This window comes from Sphaerodactylus townsendi, linkage group LG15 (assembly GCF_021028975.2).
Source record: "Sphaerodactylus townsendi isolate TG3544 linkage group LG15, MPM_Stown_v2.3, whole genome shotgun sequence".
NCBI classification, from domain to species: Eukaryota; Metazoa; Chordata; class Lepidosauria; order Squamata; family Sphaerodactylidae; genus Sphaerodactylus; species Sphaerodactylus townsendi.
In genome coordinates this window covers 18,225,547-18,248,092 of record NC_059439.1, presented here as the reverse complement: position 1 = coordinate 18,248,092, position 22,546 = coordinate 18,225,547, and the positions used below count along the sequence as shown (strand labels likewise).

The 22,546-nt window shown below is 45.1% G+C and overlaps 1 protein-coding gene across 1 annotated transcript in view; it reads left to right on the top strand.

The window, feature by feature from the left end:
• The first annotated feature begins 5,368 nt into the window (after positions 1–5,368).
• LASP1 (LIM and SH3 protein 1) overlaps positions 5,369–22,546 on the top strand; it is a 61,056-nt gene continuing 43,878 nt past the window's right edge. Inside the window, exons 1-2 of the mRNA XM_048517415.1 lie at positions 5,369–5,668; positions 16,446–16,540. Of these exons, the coding sequence (XP_048373372.1) occupies positions 5,600–5,668; positions 16,446–16,540 (164 nt within the window). The 5' untranslated portion in view covers positions 5,369–5,599. The remainder of the gene's footprint in view (positions 5,669–16,445; positions 16,541–22,546) is intronic.

Sequence of the window (22,546 nt, the reverse complement as noted above, 5' to 3'; positions counted from 1 at the left end):
GACATCTAGCAGGGGGAACCCCAAAGCTTGCTGGCTCTAACGTGTGATGCCTTTGAAAGGCGCTAATCAAAGTATTACTTGTGCTGTGGGATTTAGAAAGGGAAAGGGGGGGTGGGATTTCTCAGGAAACAAGAAGTAGACACAACGACTGAGTCGGCCTGTTGGAAGACAGCTGCATCTCCTGATTTTTACATCTGGCTTTTGTCAAAACTGATACTGAAAGATTTGAGGCCAGCCAACCCTAAAAAACAAGGACTGTATATATAGGGATACAAGGCAACAGGACTGGGCATCGTCAAGGGTGACCCTGAACAATACCCTTTTCAACAAAAAGATCTAAGTAGAATTGTAACTTCATCCACTAGGTGCTGGACCCAGACGGTCCAACATGTAGCAGAAGTTACAATTCTACTTAGATCTTTTTGTTGAACAGGGTGTAGAGTGCATATGTGTGTAAAATGCCATCAAGTCACACGCCGTCCCCTCATGGGTTTTCAGGGCAGGAGGCAGACCAAGGTGGTTTGTCATTCCCTTGCTCTGCATAGACCCTGGACTTTCTTGGGGGTTTCCCATTCAAATTACAATCAAGAGGACTCACCCTACTTAGCTTCCAATCTGACTAGATCGGGCGAGCTTGGGGTTATAAAAATCAGGGCTGGGCTGGAGCAGGCCCGTTTTTTGCAGATGCTCTGATTCACAAGAACCCTTGTGCACAGTTATGCTGGAATAAAACGCTGTTAATCTTGAAGGTGCCGTGAAAGCCCTTCCCAAATACTCAGTTTGTCCACATGCTAGCAGCCCAGCAACCGTGCCTAGATCCTCCCAATATGTGTACTTCCTATGTTTTTGGATCAGGGTCAACGTATGGATTTTGCACGTGCCAGACCGTTGTTTGGACGCAGCAGATGCCTGGATCTCCATCTCCTCCTATAAGAAGTCACTTTCGTATTCATTTTTGGAATTTGTAAGTATGCTGCTTCAAGTGTCGAATGCACGACAGGATGAAGGAACTTCTTTTCCTGTTTCCGGAAGAGAACAGCAGAGGGTGCTGATGTCCAACATTTACTGGTCGCTTTTAGGATTTGTTTGTCTGATTCAAATAAATAAATAACAACGCAAGTCGGATCCAAGGCCAAAGCAGTTGGCTGGAGAATTTTGAAAGAGAGTCTTTTCAACAGGCTTTTCCTCTCCCTGCTCTTTTTCAAACAAGCGTGACTCCAAGCACGTGTTTTTCCTTTAAAAAAATACAGAGGTGTGAATTTCAAGCTGTCTCTTCCGAACCAGCACGGCATCTCAGAGATTCCCCCTGATCCACAGAGCCTGATGTGGGAGAAGGTACTTGGATCTCTCACTGCAAGTAAGATCTCTGTTGCACATCTCTTGTTAAAGCCGGAAACAGAGGCACAAGACCCTCTTTGTTGTGTCATGAAGTGGCTCATGTCTAGACTCTGATTCTTTGCTTTCTTTCCCTGACGAGAAGTATTGATACAGAAGGGTAGGGCTGAATTAATCACCAGTCAAGCAGGGTATTTTCCAGAGCAAAGCCCAAGCCAGGCTAATAAGAAATTGTACGGGATGAGTTTTTCTGCCCCCATCATTGCCAGAATAGAAAGATCAGTTTTCAAATGAAGTACGGGTGCCTTTGTGTGTGCTTGTGTGCCAGTGTAAATATCGAGGAAAGAATGCTGGTTACATCGTAGACCAGACCTGGGCATTATACGGCCCGCGGGCCACATCCGGCCCGCTGGATGACCCTGACTGGACTCTAAACAGAAGTTAGAGCTGAGCTTGTTCCTGCAGAAGCCGCCGTCTTTACGTCGTGGGTTTCATGGGTTTTCAAAGCCGCCTCGCCTGGTTGAGCTGGGCCTGCAGCCGTTGTCTGCTGCTCGTCAGCGGGCTTTCAAAGTCACTTCGCCTTGCAGGCCCGGCCCTCCACAATATTTTCTGTTTCTTATGCGGCCCCATGGAAAAAATAATTGCCCACCCCTGTCTTAGACAAACGAGTGGCCATCTAAATACCATGTTTTCCCAAAAATGAGACAGGTTCTTATGTTAATTTTTGCTCCAAAATATGCGTTAGGGCTTATTTTCAGGGGATGTCTTATTTTTTCCCCATGATTTTGTGCCCCCCCCCCCACGTGACCAGATCAGCTGCACCGGGGAATCTGTAACTAGGGCTTATTTTTGGAGTAGGACTTATATTTCAAGCATCCTCCAAAACAATCCCGAAAAATCATGCTAGGGCTTATTTTTTGGTTAGGGCTTATTTTCGGGGAAACTGAGTAGCAGGAGACTCCCAGCCACAATCCTCAATTCAGCATTGTGGGATTGGGCCCCAATAATTTCATGCTGTCCAGTAATCAGAGTGGATTCTGCAATGAGGGTATCATTAATGACTAATCATTAATATCCTTCCAGTTGGAAATGACCCTATGCCAGGGTAGTGTAGTAGCTAGGCCCATTCCGCACATGCAGAATAAGGCACTTTCAATCCACTTTCAAAATTGTTTGCAAGTGGATTTTGCTATTCCGCACAGTAAAATCCAACTGCAAAGGGCACTGAAAGTAGATTGAAAGTGCATTATTCTGCACGTGCGGAAGGGGCCCTAGAGTTTCAAGTTTTGTTTTTGCCTGTTCCCTCAACAGTTTCTGCAATAGAATGTAGGAGTTCTTTTTTTAAAAAAAAATAAGACAATAGTTGAACTGTTAGTGAGTATGGTTAGGGAGAAGACAAGCAGAAAAGTAACAAAAAAGGCCATTGGATATGTGAGACTGTAAAGATTTGTTAAGCATTTTGGAAACTCTGTGTTCTGGCCTCTTTCCCAACCCAACAAATGATCGTTATCTAACTGGTGGAATTTGAAACACTTTAGGCTATCCCTGTCCAGATGGCATAATTTGCCAGGGAGAGGGGGGAAAGAGCTACACGTGAGCAGTTAGAACGGGGGAGCAAGAAGTGATTATTCGGAGAATTAGGTGCTTGTGGCCAGCGGAAGTCAGGTGCAATTTTTTCCAGTATCTTTGGCAAAACAGGAGCTTTGCACATTTGGGAGCAAGCCAAGTAGCACACAGTGGGACTTGCTTCCAAGTCAACAGTCCTAGGATTGGGTTGCAGCTCTATGGAGATTTACTGAAGCCCCACTAGTTAACACATTAGGGCTTGCTCCTGAGTAAATACAAGCACTGTAAAGGTTGGGTTTCCAAAGGAACAGGCATTTGGCAGTCAACTGCAAGAAGTTTTGTATTCACAGGATCCAGCTTTGGGCTCTGGTTAGACACCTCCCGCTCTTTCGAATGGCTGCTTATGCACAGAATTTCAAAAGCTATTGTCATGGCTTGTTTCTCTGCAGGTGCATCTCCTGGCTATTATGCAGCCTTCAAAACACACAGGAGAGCTATTTCCCCATCCACAGCTTGTTTTGTGCTTTTCTAGGGAAAGGACTCAGTGCTGTGAAAAATGGATCCGACAACTCTATGCCTGTTATGACATATTCATATCACACTTTCTTGCCCAATGGGAACCCTAAAGCAGCTTACATCATTTCCTTCGCCTCCGTTTTATTCTCACAACAGCCTTGTGAGGTAGTTTAGGCCGAGATCAACTGGACTACAGTTTCCCAGTGAGCTTCCATGTCTAAGCCGGGGGATTTGAATGAGGTTTCCAGACACTCTAACCCAGTGGTTCTCAACCTGCGGGTCGGGACCCCTTTGGACCCTTTCACAGGGGTCGCCTAAGACTCTTTGCATCAGTGTTCTCCGTCTGTAAAATGGATAAATGTTAGGGCTGGGGGTCACCACAACATGAGGAACTGTATTAAAGGGTCGCGGCATTAGGAAGGTTGAGAACCACTGCTCTAACCACTTGACCACTGGCTTTCCTCAAGGAGTCTGGTGTTCAAACCCTCACTCGTACTTCATTTACTTAATTTGCATCCCAACCTTCTTCCCAACAGAGACCAAAAGCAGCTTACATCATTCCCTTTGCCTCCATTTTATCATGCAGCTTCCTTGGCAGATCTCACAGGGTTGTCGTGAGGATAAACTGGACGCTCGGGAGAACTACGCAAGTCACCCCAAGCTCCCTGGAGGAAGGAAGGGTGACATTAAACTGCTCCGCGTGAGAGTTAGAGACTCAGTCTATAACTCAACAGGTGAAGCGTTTTTCAGTACTCCACAGAACTCCTGTGCCTCTTGAGACTTTAAAAGGCAATTCTGCAAGCTGGAGAATAAGAGGCAATATTTTATTTATTAATTTAATGCCATTTATACACCACCCATCCCCTTCCGGGCTCAGGGCAAAGTTTCCAACCTTTTAAATACAATACACAACATCACAATATCCTTTAGCTCAGTGATGGCAAAATTTGGACAACGCCTCGCTTGACTTTGCTGGCCCATCACCCCTCGCTGCCGCCCAACAAAAGAGAAACAACTCTTTCATTTATTTTAAATAAATTTATTTTAAACGAATTGATTTATTTTTAAAAATACATTTTATTTCTTTTGCAAAATATAGTCTAATCGTGTATGTTGCTATGTATTATATAAAGAAGCGTCAAATAATTTCAAAGACGACTCAGATTCAAACAGGGTGAATAGCTGTTGTTGGGTGTCAGGGAATGCTGGTGTGTCACACAGAATGTTGCGGCATGTCACCGTCGACACGCGTGTCACAGTTTGCCATCGCTGCTTTACCTTATCTACTTTTATTGGGGTCACAACAAATGTGGCGGCATGACACCTTTGACATGCGTGTCACAGTTCACCATTACTGCTTTAGCTTATCTTTCTACTTTTATTGGCGGCCGCACCAAATGTGGCGGCATGACGCCTTTGACATGCGTGTCACAGTTCACCATTACTGCTTTAGCTTATCTTTCAACTTTTATTGGCTGTCACACCAAATGTGGCGGCATGACGCCTTTGACATGCGTGTCACAGTTCACCATTACTGCTTTAGTTTATCTTTCAACTTTTATTGGCGGCCACACCAAATGTGGTGGCGTTATCACCTTTGACACGTGTCACAAGTTCGCCATCGCGACTTTATCTGATCTTTTATTGGAGGCAAAAAGCAGGATTATTTTCGCAAAGGAAGAGGGGGTCCTTTTAAAAAAAAATGTGTCCCCCCTCCATGAGCAGTTTCGCTCTCACACGGAGGAGCCCCTCAGGGAGACTGAGGCGACTCTAACCCCACTGAGAGACAGAGGGAGCCCCGCCCATCAATCTCAACGGATTCCACGCTCGCCCGTCCTCTTGGCCTCCTGCGCGCGCACACGCCCCCTCGGCCGTTGCTTCTGGGCACGCACGCGACTGGGCCACGCCCCTCGCTCCCTGCTCCCCCGCCCCCTTCCTCCCCTCCCGCGAGCCCCCACCCCCACCCCCGAGTGTGCTGACGAGGAAGAGGGCGGAGGCGGACGAGGATCCCCGAGTCGTCTCGTCGCGCCTCGCCCCTTCCGCGCCTCAGTCGCTGCCAGGCGTTGCCGGGGCGGCTTCTTCCCGCTTCCTCCGCCTGAGCCCGCGGGCGCTCACATTTCTCTGCCGCCGCCGCCGCCGCCTCCTCCTCTTCTTCTCCTTCCCCCTCGCCGCCACAGCCGCCATGAACCCCAGCTGCGCCCGTTGCGGCAAGATCGTCTATCCGACCGAGAAGGTGAACTGCCTCGACAAGGTGGGTGCTGCCAGGGGGAGGGAGGGAACAACGGGCCGGTGGGGTGGGGTGGGGTGAGGGGCTGGCTGGGGTAGGGAAGAAGGGAAGGGAAAGGGGTTGGAGAAGGGGGAGAGGAAGGAGGTGGTTTAGGGGAGGCAGAGGGAAGGGGTGGGGTGGGTGAGATAGGGGAGGGGAAGGGGTAATTCGGGGTGGGAAAAGAACGGGTGGGCTACATAAGGGTCACTGGGATGGATTGGGGGTTAGGTAAGAGAGGGGAAGGGGTAACTTGGAAGAATTGGGTTAGATGGGGGTTAGATAGGGGAGAGGAAGGGGTAACTGGGAGGAATTGGGGGTTAGGTAAGAGAGGGGAAAGGGTAATTTGGGGTGGAAAAAGAACGGGTGGCTACATAAGGATGGGGAAGGGGTCACTGGAATGGATTGGTTATATAAGAGAGGGGAAGGGGTAACTCGGAAGAATTGGGTTAGATAGGGGATAGGAAGGGGTAACTGGAGGAATTAGGGATCAGATAAGGGTGGGGAAGGGGTAATTTGGAAGGATTGGGTTAGATTGGGTAGAGAAAGGGGGAACTGGGAAAGATTGGGGGTTAGATAAGGGAGGGGAGGGGTAACTTGGATGAACTGGAGATAAGATAAGGGAGGGAAAGGGTAATTTGGAGTAGAGAAGAGGCAATTTAGAGTAGGATAAGGAAGAAGAAGGGGGCAACTTGTGGGTGGGGTGGAAAAGGGGGGAAGGGATCATTTGGAGTGGATCTGAAGGTTGGGTAAGGAAGGAGAAGGGGCAGTTTAGGGGTAAAGAAAGGGCAACTTTGAGGTGGGTAAGGGGCATCTTATGGGTAGGCTGGTAGAGGGAGGGGAGGGGGAGAGAAATAGGGTACTGTCAGGGGAGCAACGCAGGCCCCAAGTGAGGAATTGCTGGAAGGAGAGAATACGGAAGTGTGTTGAAGGCGCAGAGGGAGGGCAGGGGGCCTTTGGTGGCTGATGGGAGAAGTGAAGGAGGGGGCCTTGGGGTGGGAAGAAGTACCCAAGGCAGGTTGTATTTAAGAAAAAGGAACCTGGGGAGACTGGGCGAGGTGCTTGAGAGAAGGGAGAGGCCGATCTGGCAGGGGGTGGGCTAACAGGTTGCTATGTGAATGCAACAAGTGCGGAGTGCTGGTGGAGGACTAAAGGGGAGGTATTGAATTTTTTAAAAAGGTGTGTGTGTGTATTTAAAGTATCTCTAGGGCTGTCAGTGACAAGGAAATCCCGTTTGAGGCACACTAGAAGAATGGGATGTGGAGGGCGTGTTTTTTCCCCCCAGCCTGCAAAGGGTAATTGGCTGGGTTTAGGTAGGTCAAAGACAGTGGCTTATGTCTGGCCCGCTTTACCGAGGAATGCAATTTGGTGTTTGACTTCGGAGGGGGATTATTGAAAAAGGCAGGTTTGATAAGACTAGTGATCTGTGGGAACAGCTGTTTCGTCTGAGAATGAAGTGACTTGGTAGGTTGCAGATGTTTAGACCCACATATGTAATTGAGCAGTGAAAACCTGTGGGTGGGTGGGGGGGACAGTTTCATTTCTAGTCAAAAGGCTAGGCAGCTAAGATTCTCAATGGAATTGGAGTCAAGGGCTAGAGTAATTGGAAATGAATGCACTGTATCCCAACAATGTCTTCCTTTTGGGAAAGGCCTGGTTTTAGGGAAGAATGCAGTATCAACAGGACAAATGACTGCAAGTGATTGTGTCTATGAATCTTATTATTTGTATCGTATTAGATTTTTGTCCCCTGTGAAGGATTGCTACCGAAGCAGGCCTTCCATATTATAGTATTCTCCTTTAGCAGAAGGGCACATGAGTTGAGCTCACCTTAATAAACACTGCAGGCCCCAAAACCTGACTTTCTCCTGTCTCTTTTCTTTGTTAAGCTGTTGGTAAGTCCAGTAGACTCAGGCTTTCTTACATTTCTGTGGGGGTTTTTTCCATTGTCTAGGAAGAGAGCGTGGCATTAAAAAAGACTGCTTGAGAACAGCACCGTCTCAATTTCTCTATTTTATGTTGCAAAGAAAAAACCCATGGAACAGCTGAATTGGTGTTGGGGATGTTCCAGATTTGACTTCCAAGGTCAAAAAAGTTTTTGAATGGCCATGGTGGCTGTTGGTTTGAAAAGAAACCTGTGTCGTTGCCACATTTTGTGGATTTTTTTCTTACGTGTTTTTAAACTTGCTTCCGATGAGCCATTAGCAGAGTTTTTCCCCGTGCTTGTTGTATTCCATAGTTACAAACACAGTTGGATGTCTTGCAGACAAATGTAAAAAAGGATTCTCATTCAATAACTCGCTATCATCTGCTTTACATTACATTCTGGTCTCCTGCCTCCACCCTCCAAATTGATTGTTCTGCAGTGCTTCCAACTTTCAGAACTGAGTATTTGTTTCATAGATCTGGTGCAAGAATTTATTTCTTGGTTTGGTGTTAACGGTAGATTACAAATATTTTAAATTGCCATTTCGTGCCTGTAGTACTCGGTAGTTTGGGAGAAGTCAGTTCAGCGCATGTTGTCAATATCCTCAGAATAACAGAATTACACTGTGCTGCTGCTCCAGTGAAAATGTCAATTCTGGTTTGTCTCTTGGTTGCTGATACCTGTGTTTGGGGACTGTTACCTCTGGGAAGATCTTTCCTTGGCTTGGCATTTATATGAAAACTAGCAGCAAAAGCCCATTTTAAGAGGGAATAAAATGGGTTCTAGTGGGGGGAGGGGAGGGTGCACGAGGGAAGGGGGAGGGCTGTTGCTAGGGGCGCCTCTTTTCCTGGTCAGGTGCTTTGGGCAACCCCAGGGCCAGTGTGTTTGCCACCCTCCGTCCCAACTCACCGGTGGCTCCAGCTGACTGTTTTGTGCGGTGAGTTGCTTTCTGCAAGGGGCAGATAGTGGGACAACTTCAAAGGGACAATGGTGAGTTGTGTGGGGCAGGGGTGCATTGGTTGGGGTGGGTTGGGAGGGTGCTGGGGCAATGGTCAGTTGTTTGGAATGGGTGGGACTAGTCTTTGGAGCAGGGGGAGGGTGCTTGGGGAAGGGAGAGGCCACTGGTAAGACCAGCAGGAAGGGCAGCTTCCCACTGTTACTTTGCTGGGCTGCTGCTCAGGGGCGTATCTACAGTGAATAGGGCCTGGGGCAAGCAGTGAAATCCCCCCCCCCCCCAAATGTCTGTGGTGTAGCAGCTGATCATAAATCACTAGATTTTGCCTTCTGTTTGTGGAGGGAAGCTTGTATCTTGGAGGCGATCAATGTAGTTTTCTCGTTTAAAAAGCTATCTCAGATGTTTCTCAAACTGGGGGAGGAAATTGCTGGGTTTTAGAAATGGTAAGAATTTCTTCTCTTTGTGGGACAGATGAGACTGGAAAGTGGGAGCCCCCCCTCAACAAGTGTTATCTGGGTTATGGGGAAGCGGGGTAGTGTTGAATTTTTTCTCTAATATCCACCAATTGGCAGAGAAAGAAATCACACAGCACACACACAGCATTAGATATTGGTAGATTTGTCCAAACCACAGTGAGTAGAGAAAAGTGTGTGTGGGGAGGGGGAGGTGGAATAGGAAAAACAAAGTCATAGAGCTGTTTGGAAAGCAAACCTAGCTAAAACCAAACTCAGCTTCCTTTGGTTTTTATGCCGACCCTCCGGTCCACAGCTCATTTTGAACATTTTCTCTGTTCAGATGGATAATGAATGAGATTCCGTGTTGGTCTGGAGAGCCCTTCAAAACATCATGCCTTGGGGAAGGGGGAGAGATTTCCACCACCACCTTAAAAACAGAACTGTGTCAAAGTCACCTTTATGGCCAGAAGGGAAAAAATGGTCAAGTTTTCCAAGATGACCCACCACAGCAAATGCAGTTCAAAAAGGGAGGGGGGTGGGTGAGTGGACGGAGGGCCACAGTCTTTAGCAGCCAGGTCAGACTCGGACGCACACCTGTATGCCCTCCGTCTACTTGCCTACTCCCCCTGCACTTGGACTTCTGATACGGGACACGATTCCTGGTTGCTGGGTTTTTAAGCTTTTTCCCCAGGAATTTTTGTTTATTTTGCACATTTAGATAACACATACGGAGAAAGATAAAGCTTTATGTCACACAAGCTCTGCAGCGGTGATTCATCCCTGATTCATTGACCCACAAGACATGAGGGAGAATAAGGAAATTAACACAAAATTTAAGAGGAAGGGGTTGAAGCAGTGAGGCGAGGGACTAAAATTGTAGTACTGAAGGGGACGTTCGGTGACTGCGCAGAGGGTGTGGAAAATGACTGCCGTGTCGGCGGGAAAGAAGTATCATTTTAAGTATGAGGGAAGCTGGCTGAGAAACTTTTCAGTGAGGACAAAAAACATCATAAAAGTGTTTTCAACAACAATAGAGAAAAGTTGCCTGCAGTTATTTTTGGAACCAAACGCAGGGGGGAGCGTGGAACTCCCCAAAGGAAATGTTTCATTAGTGGGCTAGAAACGATGCAAATAGCTTGTGCAGAAAAGGCCGAAATCTGTGTCTAGGAATGAAAGAGCCTCACTGCAATATTCATCGTTGCAGAGGCTTCTTGGGCAGACTGTAGACTAGGAGAACCCTTTCCTTTAACACAATAGTGGGATGTAACTTAACAGTGCAAGATAGCCAGTAGTCACCTTGACCTAGTTCTGTTCAGAGCAGGCTGTTCTGGTTTTCATTTTTAGTTAGAATTGAACTTTTGTGTAGAAAGTACTTCCAAAGGAGAGTAGAAGGAAGTGATCTATCTCACGTTCACACCTCTGACAGGTGTCCCCACCCCGTAGTTTCGTTTAACTTGAGTAGGGATTCATAAGGAACTCAGTCATATGTTGGGAGTTGTATGGGCTCTGAATGGTTTTGGGCACCAAATTAAGCATTGCTGTTTCAGATGATCTTTCTGCTGATACTTCTGGCAAAAAAAAAATTGTGTAGCGTTGACTCCCTTCATCAACTCAAATTGTGACTGTGTCCGACTTCTTTGAGCATAAGTCATGTAAGCTGGGAACTGCTTTAAACTGGGAAAATATTAATATTGCATTATGGTTGACTTCCGTACGTGGAACCAACAGAAAGGTTAAAACTGCAAAGATTGTCATGCCCTTATATAAAGCAGTGGTGCAACCGCACTTGGAGTACTGTGTCCAGTTCTGGTCGCCGCATCTCAAAAAGGATATTGAGGAGATAGAAAAAGTGCAGAGAAGGGCAACAAGGATGATTGAGGGACTGGAGCACCTTCCCTATGAGGAGAGGCTGCAGCGTTTGGGACTCTTTAGTTTGGAGAGGAGGCGGCTGAGGGGGGATATGATTGAAGTCTAAGCAAAAATTATGCATGGGTAGAAAATGTTGACAGAGAGAAATTTTTCTCTCTTTCGGCCAATACTTAGAACCAAAGGGGGCATACATTGAAAAATGCTGGGGGGAAGAATTAGAACTAATAAAAGGAAACACTTCTTCACGCAATGTGTGATTAGTGTTTGGAATATGCTGCCACAGGAGGTGGTGATGGCCACTAACCTGGATAGCTTTAAAAGGGGCTTGGACAGATTTATGGAGGAGAAGTCGATTTATGGCTACCAATCTTGATCCTCCTTGATCTGAGATTGCAAATGCCTTAACAGACCAGGTGATCGGGAGCAACAGCTGCAGAAGGCCATTGCGTTCACATCCTACATGTGAGCTCCCAAAGGCACCTGGTGGGCCACTGCGAGTAGCAGAGAGCTGGACTAGATGGACTTTGGTCTGATCCAGCTGGCTTGTTCTTATGTTCTTATGTTATATAAAACTTTAGTGTTATTTTCCTTAATGTGTAAATCGTTACCCCGTTAGCTTTATAGATAACACATTTCATGTATTGGTATTGTACGTAGTCGATATGGTGATTTTGGTGGCTTAAATTCCAAATGCGATTGGTAGGTTATTTTTCATAAGTGTGGGCATGGGGAAACGCCTCGCTGTAGTATTTTAAGCATTCTCTTTCACTGTGAGGTGTTTGTAAGGTGTAACACTATGAGGTGTTTGATTCTGATTCAAATCAAAACTGAGTTTCTTGAATGGTCTGACGTGTGGGAGATAAAGTGGTGCTCGATAATTCTGTAGAAACTTTTTGAAACCATAGCTGATTCGGTCGTGCACCATTGCTGTACCTAGCATGTCGCTGTTAAATTCTGGTGGAATAGAAGTAGTACCCTGTATTTTACATAAAAACTGTTTTATAATTTTTTGTCCTGCTCTTTTTTTTCTAATGAACGTTTGAGGTGGTTTAGAATTCTGCCAGACAGCCAGCAGGGTGTAGTGGTTAGGGTGTCATTGGACGTGGAAACCCTAGGTTCAAATCCCCCACACGCTCCATGGAGGCTTGCTGGATGACGAACCAGTCATGCATCATGCTGGCAGGGGATGATGGGAACTGTAGTCCATAACATCTGGAGGGCCGCGAGTTTGACACCTATGCTTTAGATTCATGGTGGCGAACCTTTGGCACTCCAGATGTTATGGACTACATTTCTGATGGGAATTGTAGTCCATAACATCTGGAGTGCCAAAGGTTCGCCACCACTGCTTAGATGCTAGATTTCCCAGGAATACCAGGGTCATGATGCAAGACAGGCAGCGGCAAACCACCTCCAAATGTCTGTTGGCTTGAACATCTTACTAGGTTGCCATAAATTAACTGGGACTTGATGGCGAAAAAAAGAAAAAGAATTCTACCATCCCAATACACAACTGAGGGTGAGCAATAATGGATTCCCTAATTGAGTTTGATATGTTGCCACATGTGGTCTACCGGGCAGAATTCGTTATGGCAATTTGTAGCTCAGTTTGCATGGCCTTCACAGTCTCTGCCATGTTTTAGCAGTATTTGCACAAACACACGTGCTTGGGTATATCCAATGTTTGATTCTGTATTCTTGCATGGGTTTGTAGTACTTTCATCTATCTCCTCCTGGATTGCATTGGGTGGAGTTTTTTATGCTTTTGCTGTCTACAGCATAGGCACAGCTGCATTATGTATGGGACTTCTGGTAGGAGCGAAGGGGCTTCTGGTAGGAGAAGAGTGAAATCCATTCTAATGTTCATACAGATAAGTAGTGGAGGCATGTGTTTCTGGTTCCTCCTATCTTTAACTGATCTCAGAACAGTTCAGAAATTTAAAAAAAGATACAGACTAACCAGTTAGCAGATGTTCCTTAAAGGAGAAGAAGAGTTGGAGATAATCCCCCCCCTTTCTCTCTTGCAAGGAGACTCAAAGGGGCTTACATCTCCTTTCCCCTCCCCCCCTCACAACAAACACCCTGTGAGGTAGGTGAGGCAAAGAATGCTCAGAAAAACAGTGACCAGCCCAAGGCCACCCAGCTGGCGTGTGTTGGAGTGTACGGGCTAATCTGAATTTCCCAGATAAGCCTCCACAGCTCAGGCAGCAGAACGGGAAATCAAACCAGGTTCCTCCAGATTAGCATGCACCTGCTCTTAACCACTACGCCACTGCTGCTCCCATTAACATCCTGAATGCTGTGCACAGTGTAGACCGGGGTCCCCATTATAGTGCCTGTGCACCAACATCTTTTCTGGTGCCCACCAAATGTTTTAAGGAAGTGAGAGGGCCAGGTAGGACTTTTGCCCAGCAAGGCTTCTGATTAACTATTGGAGATTTGATTGGCCGTGTAGATATTTTTAAAGGTTGTTTTGGCAGCAGGATCTACTCGCGTAAAACCATAGCAGCCATTTTTGTGGCTGGCTCCACTTCCTGCGGCAGCCGTTTTCTGGCAGCCTTTCTGTGACTGCGCCCACCATTCTGTGTCAGAATTCACAGGCTCATTCCGCACATGCAGAATAATGCACTTTTAAACTGCTTTCAGTGCTCTTTGAAGCTGTGCGGAATGGCAAAATCCACTTGCAAACAGTTGTGAAAGTGGTTTGAAAATGCATTATTTTGCATGTGCGGAAGGGGCCTAAGAGTGCCTGCAGGCTCCCAAAGGTTGGGAACCCTTAACATCAAAGGTCTTCTTAAATCAGTCCGAGGAAGAAGTTCAGGATTAGCTACCCCATGCTGTCTCTCTCCAGATTAGCGCAGTACAAGCAGGACACTTGCGGCGTTCATGTTAGCAAGTTCTTTGTCTTTAGTAAGACTGTCCGGGGTTAGAGGTGTGAGGCTATGCGGTTACAGCTTTTGGTGGTCCATACCTGATGGCCTGCTATCTTGTGGTTGTTCATGACTTGCCTGAGCAGTTTCTTCTTGACTGCTTGTCTTTGAAGTACAGTCTGCAACTTGCCTGAAGTCAGCATGCGCACAGGAGATGGGTAGGCTGTGGTTTTGAAGAGCTATTTGAGTCTCTGCTGACCTGCACCTCAGTGTCAAAAATGGTTTTTGCCTAAATATCTGGATGTTTTGCAACGAACAAAACCAATATGCACAGAGAACAAGTTGTACAGTTTTGCCTACAAAGAGATCATGAGGTCAGTTTTGCAAAGACCAACATTTTAGGTGGCCTTTGCATGTCACTGTGTCAATTCTTGGGTTTTGGGTGCAATTATCTGTCCTTTTGAGTGCTGTGGCCCTCAAAAAAGAAAAAAATATACCGTACAGATCTTAAGTTAAATGTCGTGACATGAAATTACTTACCTCACAGGTGAGTGGAGAACAGGTTTTTCCTTCTGGGAATTAGAGCTGAACTGAAGAATGTCAGAAATTTCTGCCAAAGGAGTTGGCCCACAGGTGAAGGTACAAATTTGTTGCCCTAGGCAGTCAAAGCAAGGAAGACTTCCTTCACTCCTGTACTGAGTTATTACCTGCTTCTGTCATGTGGGGTTGGGGTGATGTTTAAATATTGGGTGTAGCACTTTAACTCGCACCAGAATTTCCATAGTTGCTTCAGTGGTAACTGCTAAATATTCTGATTATGTGTGTTTTAAGATTACTAAACTCAGTCATGCATTGGACATTAAGCATAAGAGTGAGTTTTGCTTGTTTGCCAATCTGTAACCTTTGTACTTGATAAAGGAAATACTCTCCACTGAGTTTGTACAGAAAGGGGTCTAAAATCCAAAGAGGTGTGATCATATGACCAAGTTGACTTTATCCCCGTACATGACCTCCATTAGTCTCTCCAGAACTGGTGCTTGTGCACTTCTGTTTGAAGCAAGTTTCTGATCTTCACGGATATAGAGAAGTTGTGGTAGAATGGCTTATAAACCAGTCACACCTCTGTGGTTGAGGGATCTCTGGGCTTGTAGCAGTAAATTGACCTTCACCTCTCGCGTTCACGCCTGTAGCCCTGTATCACCTTTTGCTCATTGCTGGAAGGGTAGGGCGGATGTTGAACAATATACCGGTATTCATCTATACTTTTTTTAAAAAAAATTCTCTTGCCAAAGAAAATGTGTTCCAATTTTTCCTCCTTGTTTTCTGCTTTTCTCATGTGAACGTTTTTAATGAGTCATTGACTTTTCTGAGTAAATCGTAAATGCTGTGACATCTTTTTTTTAAAAGAATGACACATTTATAAAACATTGACATTTCTGGATCTTAGATGGCTCCATATCCTCTGCCTTTCCCAGTGAGCCTTCATGAACATATATTGTTGTGCATGATGTTCAGTGTATCTTTTACCTGTGCTGTTAGCCCTGAAATCTCTCAAACTCATCTTTACAATTTGATCTGTGTTTAAGGCAAAAGACTAGACCAGGTAATTTGCCTAGCTTGCCTGGACCGGCTATATGAATGGGTGTTCAGGCTGTGAACGTTGAAAGAAGTTAGGACGAACTTTCAGAAGGAGGAAGCAGTGATGAGGATGCCTGATTCCCTTCTGTAGTGATCCACAACACCTAGAGTTGGCCAATTACAGGAGTTTGCGAGGTCATACCGTGATGCCCTTTTCAGGTGACATATGTGATGGGTGCTTTCACTTGCTGTGAGCGTAGTTGTGGGTTGATAACAATGCTCCCTGTTGTCAGTCTGCTTCTTCCCTTAGGGCAGCATGCAAGGGAGTACCTTTCAACGAACTCATCTGAATCTGGGGTTCCAGAGCATCAGGGGCTCCTCATCTAAACAGAAACATTATTGGGGTGCTGTGTGGTTTCCGGGCTGTATGGCTGTGTTCTAGCAGCATTCTCTCCTGACGTTTCGCCTGCATCTGTGGCTGGCATCTTCAGAGCCTTCAACAATACAAGAAACATTATTTCCTTTAAGTACGCGTTTGGAAATTAAGGCTGCTCCTACATCAGTCTTGTGTGATGAGGAGCCTCCTTCTGAGGCCAGATGAGAAACCTTGGTTGGCTTCAAAGTTACCGTAAAGGGAGGTCTTCCTTGGCGTATCAAGATCATGTTTCTGTGCTAAGGCTGCATAAGGCAATTTCCTGTCTGATGAAAGGCCTCTTGCTGAAGCTGGGTAACAGGTTGCAAATATTTCCTTTTAAGGTTCAAGCTTGTGCCAGTGTAATACAGTTTTCCTCGGGTTGGCCAGATTGTGTAAAATAATAAAGTTTCTCAAAAACAAACAAGTTACAGGTGGTTGAACACGCTGGAATTTTTCCGTAGTCTTTCAATAAACACAGTGTTTTGGACTGAGTAATCACAATAGAAAGTGCCTTGGGTATATTTCTTATCAGGCATTGCATGGTATGGGGTACACTAGAAATAATCCCTCCTAGAATGCTAACCGTATTCAAAATACCTTTTCTAAACCAAACCGTATTTTTTAGGTAAAAGGTACAAGTCAATTAGAAGCTCTTTTGCGGGCATTTCTCACCTCCTGTTTCTCATTTCCCCCCAGTTCTGGCATAAAGCATGTTTCCACTGCGAGGTCTGCAAGATGACCCTCAACATGAAAAACTACAAGGGCTATGAGAAGAAGCCATATTGCAATGCGTAAGTTGCTCCTAATGCTGTTGCCTCTGCCCTTTTTGATAGCGCTGAATGTGAAAAATGTAATGGAAGGGGTTGGGTGGATCACGAAGTCTAAATTTTAGCGAGTGGGACTTCCTTAGCAAAAGAAAGATGAGGAAAGCAATTGATACCTAATACCTGGGCATCAGGGCATCCTTAATCTTGCATAGCCTTTTGCCATCCTTCCAAAACCTTGTCTGTCGTGTCAATAGTATTTCTGCACGAGTCCTTATATGGTTTAGTGGTACAAGTGTTTGGTGATATAGAGAGTACAAAGTATTATGGTCTTAGGTGGAATGCTCACCGTTTAAGCATAGACGGTTTAGGGGAGAAACAGAAAGGACTTTTGGGTAAGAATTTTGGTGGAAGAAACCCCTCCATATTTCTTTTCTGGAATGAAATGCCTTTTAAAGCGAGGGTTTACTCACTCCAAGTTTGTACCATGATGATTTTAATGTGAACTCTAGCAGATTGGAGAATAATTGCTGTATTCTGTTGACGGGTGCTGTGTTTTTCCCCAAGATATATTTACTTAAACTGAACTAATTTATTTCACAATTAATGTAATACACTTTTTAAGTGTTGATTGTTTAAATTGTTTTAGTTTAAAAAAAAATTAAATCTCTGTCTAAATAGGCTGCTAATCCTGGCGTGAAAACAGTAGCTGTGGTTGCCAGACAGTAAACCATACAAAGCATAGTTGGTGCAAGGGCTCTGGGTGGTGTACAATCAATAATAAACATCATAAAACATAATAAGAACATAAGAAAGAGCCTGCTGGATCAGACCAGAGTCAATCTAGTCCAGCACTCTGCTACTCACAGTGGCCCACCAGATGCCTTTGGGAGCTCACCTGCAGGATGTGAAAGCAATGGCCTGCTGCTGCTGCTGCTGCTCTCTGGTCTGCTAAGGCATTTGCAATCTCAGATTAAGGAGGATCAAGATTGGTAGCCATAGATCGACTTCTCCTCCATAAATCTGTCCAAGCGCCTTTTAAAGCTATCCAGGTTAATGATCATCACCACCCCCTGTGGCAGCATATTCCAAACACTGATCACGCGTTGCATGAAGAAATGTTTTCTTTTATTAGTCTTAATTCTTCCCCCTCCCCCCAGCATTCTCAATGGATGCCCCACTAGTACTGTGAGGAAGAAAGAGAAATTTCTCTCTGTCAACATTTTCTACCCCATGCATAAAACATCCTAACATATAAAACAAAAACCCAACAGTGCAACATCTCAGAATGGCAAACTCAACTTAAACTTCCCGGATGGCCCATCCTATCTCCGTATCAGGAATGGCACATATTGGCATCCTCTGGAAAGAGCTACACTTTTCATAATGTGTCTGCCATTAGAATTGTATACTTGACAAATTCTAAAAGCCAAGATTGCTTATAATTCTTATTTACTGCATGAAACCTGGGGTAAGGCTGTTTCACTTGGAAGCCGAGTTCTAAAAATGTCAAAAGGGTATTGATGTTTTCTTATCAGTGAAAACCTTGGTAATTGAATTTAAGTATAAATCCTTGCAAGTGTCTTGTTTATTTCACGTGCTACATAACACGTGAGATGGAAATAAGCGGCAGTATAGAAATGTAGGAAACAGTAACACGAGAGAGTGGAAATACTGGACATAATTGTGGTATGCTGGTATAAAGCAGCTGCGTGTGAATCCTGTGAAAAGAGTGACCGCTGGTACTGTCTTTAATCCGTGTCTGCTGCTTGGCATCCTCAGAGATGGAAGAATTAATATTGCTCCACCGGGAGCTTCTATGGAATCAGCGTAGTGATAACAAACAAGAGTGAAACTGTTTCCTGCTAATAACTCACGGCATATCCAGTTATCTCGGAACACTTTGTCGACATTTCCAGTTACGCCCCCTACCATTACCTACTTATGCTGTTCAGACATATGTGATTCTTCAGTTTGTACTGATCTCTCTGACCTACATAGCAAAGAAGGACTGGCACCAACTGTGCATTGCAGTGGGAAAGATTCTATTGTTTTCCCAGGGCGCTTTTGTGTTTCTAGCTGTGTACTTCAATAAATGTAGTCTCTGCCAGGGGGAGTGAGGCAGCAGTCTAGGAAGGTAAGCCCCCCCTTCCAACTCTCTAGTGGCCAAGATGGGTGTCCCCTCACCATAGCGCAGTGCCTTCAGGCTACCTCAGCAAACTTGTGTTTTCTGTCTCGCCTGCCTGTTCTATGAGAATGGCCTGTACTGTGGGCTCTGTTCATATCCTGTTACTCATAAGGCAAAGAATGTCGACACTGTTCAATGGGAAGATAGGGAATAATGGGACAGAGCAACAGACACGGGGCTGCCTTTGAATAGGAATTTGGGAAATGCACATACCCAAGGGTAGTTTTCAAGGACATCAAAGACCCAAGTCCAGAGCAAGAAGGGAACAGTTCCGCCAGGATTCTTCCTCCCCAGATCCAGTGCCCAGTTTTGCAGTGTAGAATTTGACCTGTGACACCAGGAATGCAGCATGAGACTTCGTTCCCGAGAGCCTTGGTTTTGTATTTGGTTTATTATTTATTGGTTTGTTATTTAACATGGTTTCGCTGAGTAATACGAAATGTCGAGCTTGGGGGAAAAAATCCTAAGTTTGTAGCCATTGGTCGATTTTTGAAAAGTGTTTCCATCAATCAGGAAGGAGCATTTAAATTTTTATTTTCAGTTGAAAATAAAACCACAAGTAGGAGGCAGCACATTTAGTCCTTTTTCTTTTTCAGAAGGGAATTCCATTTTTAATATAAGGCTTGCTGACATGTGTGCTTTCCTTAGATCTGTTGCTTTTTTTTCTTAGGCTCTGCAAATGAAAACCCACTGGCGATCCTGACCTGAAAAGTCCGGCTAGCCTCAACCAGGGACAGGACTTTTTCAACCCTGGCCCAACCTGCTGAAATGCTCTGTCCAGGGAGATCAGGATCCTACAGGACTTGATGCAGTTCTGCAGGGCCTGAAAGACGGAGCTGTTCCACCAGGTGTATGGTTGAGGTGGCTACAATTTTCCGTCAGTCAGGCCTCCTTTCTTCCCCCTGCCCCACCATACTTCTTTCCCAATCCCATAAAGTTAGAAGGTTTTGATGCTTTTAAAAATATGTGTATTGTTTTTCAATTATATTGGTTATGTTTTAAATTACGTTGGTCATGTATTATGGAACCGTTGTGAGCTGCCCTTACCCGGTTGGGGAAGAGCGGCATACAAGACCAATAAATAAATAAATGGCATTCAGATTTAATGTTTTAAAACCTGCCCGATTGACTGAGATTTCTTTAATTGGATGGGACCAACTGTAATTTTAATCCTTACAACAGGAAAGGCAGCCTGCAAAACACGCAGGCAGCGCCTGGAAAATCCTTTCTGTGTGTAAAGTGCCTTCAAGTGTAAAGTGCCTTCGCAGCCGACTACTTGTGGTTATCAAGGCAAGAGGTGCTTGGAGGTGGTTCTTTGCCTGCCTCAGCGTGGACTGAGAAAGTCCTGAGCGAATTGTCACTACTGGCCCAGGGTCAGCCAGCAGACTTCTTTTAACCACTGCGCCACACTGGCTGAAGTGCCGCTCCTAGTCCTATTGCCTCTTCAGCCACTGAAAACAGAAGATTTACTGTACAGAGCCTAAAAGCAGAATTCTAAGGCAGAGAGCCCCTACATATTTCTACTTCGCCATAATGTTTTGGCTAGGGTGGAACGGGGATTCAGCCACGATCAGTGCTGTCAACGTCTCGTCTTAGGGGTTCCCAGTGTCGCTCACAAGGCCCTCCTTTCTAAACAGCCTCCATAAAAAGTGGAAGCGCACAATGAAGTCCTATCATGCCGTACGGAGCGTGGAGGGGAAAAAAGGCCACGTTTATGCTGGCAGAAGCGAGCTTGTTTTTCCAAACATGCTTAACACAGGCTTTCTTCTATCCATGTTCTGGCTTCCTGCCAAACTGGAAGCTTATTTCTCAGCGAGAGCAGTAGATAGAACACCGGGCTTCCTCTTTTCTTCTTGCTGTCACACGGTAAGCTGAACACTTGCTGTTTGACTTGCTGTTTGACTGTGTCGTCTGAGATTTTCCTTTTTCTGATGAAGGGGCACGGGCCCTGTTCGTTCTGTTCTCAAGGCTTCTGTCTGTGGTATTTAAAAATGAACCAGGCTGATCAATGAAATACCCTTTAAACCCACTGTTAGGGAATTGACGCGCTGTAGTGCTGCAGCTATCAATTGGAATGTCTCTGGTTGAAAACTCGCCAATATCATGAACTTGCAAGATGCCTTTAGGCAAGAGAAATAAGAAATTTGAGAAATAAAAAAGTTGCTAACACTCAGCCTTACTGTACCTGTTTCCCACCTGCGATATGAAGGATGAGGCTGACCCACCTTACAGGTTGGTTGTGTAAGGACTTCAATGAAGTAACGTGTAGGTCTGTGTGTCTCTGATATAGGGAGCTTCAGGTAAGTAATTTTGTAAGTGCCGTAATAATTTGGGGTATATCCCCAGACTGAGCAAGTGGTGTACAAATATCACATTTTAAACTTTCTTACAACCAAATTGTCCTGGATTCCATCTACAAATTTTTGCCTTCAAGTCAATGTGGACACACTTTCACCATTTTAGAATACATTTCATTTGCCTGTTTGCTTCTAGTAATTGAAAAGTTGTGGTCCATGCATATGCTCAGTTTTAGATTTCTAGGTAGCATTCATGTACTCTTAGGTGTTTGATTTTTAAAGAAACGGTAACACAGCAGAACAAAATTAGCCTCAATAAATGTAAGGCTCTTCGTTCCACTGGTTAAAAGTGGTTCTTGCTGTTTCAGTTCTACCATTCCTAGCTCCAGCCTTGTTTCTGTCATAATTGTAGTGTACCTAAAGGGCTTCTGGTTGCAGGGATTGAGCTGATTTAGATGTAGCATTAGGAAAATGACAGTTAAGTGATGGGTGAGCCGAATTTCCATTCAGTTTTAAATAATCCTCCCGTCCCACCAGAAAGTAAATGAGCAAACCTCTTGGGAGACGATACTGCAGTAGGATAAATGTCTTGAGAAGAAAAATTGTGAGCCAAACTTCAATCAGGATAGTAGATTTAATAGTTGGTTTGGCATTACTGCAGCCATATTGGTCTAATTTTAGTTGAAAAGTGTTAGCAAGTTGAGGGCCAAGAGGGGCACCTAAAAATGTCGAAGGGCTCCTCAGAAATGACTCTGCTACAGTTTAGATGCATTTCGTTTCCTTGATCAAGAATTCATTTTGATCAAGCATTCATCATTCATGAAGTGCATTCATTTTTATAGTGCCAGCTACCCCTCCCAAGCTGTCTGTCAGCAAAACAACAGTCTTTGGGTTCTCCCACCTGTCTTTTCCACAGGTTTTCATATGAGCCATGTTGCTGCAGTGTTGTACAGTCAGTGTCTCCTACTTCATATCTATTGCTTTGTTAGAAATGAATATATATTCTACCATTACTGTACAGTGCAACAGTTGGACATGATTGCATGAAAGTATATTGAAATCATTATTTGCAGTTTGTTGGGAGAGGAAGGAAAGATTGACCGTGAACCAAGATAGATCAGATTTTGTTAGATGATCTGGAATTGGATCAGCACATAGAGGTTCTACATTTGACTGCCTGGAAATTGAGAACGGACACCTCCTGAATTCCAGGCTGAGTCAAGAAGTGGTCTGCATCATGCTGGTGGCGAGGAGGCTGTCCACCAATCGCATTTACAATGTTGCATGGAAGGCATTTGCACGGTGGTGCAAGAGGAAGAAGATGAACCTGATTTCCCTGTTGGTGGCCCCGTATCCTAGCTTTCTCGCAAGACGGCATTCATACAGGCCTGCGATCTGTGTCCTTGAGGAGGCAAGTTTGTGGCCATTTCTTTGGTAATACCTGTTATGGACGGATGGCAACTATCAAAACATCCACATGTAGCAAGTTTTCACAAAGCGGCTAAAGTGCAGGACTCCGCAAATCCATCAGTTTCCAATTTGGAGACT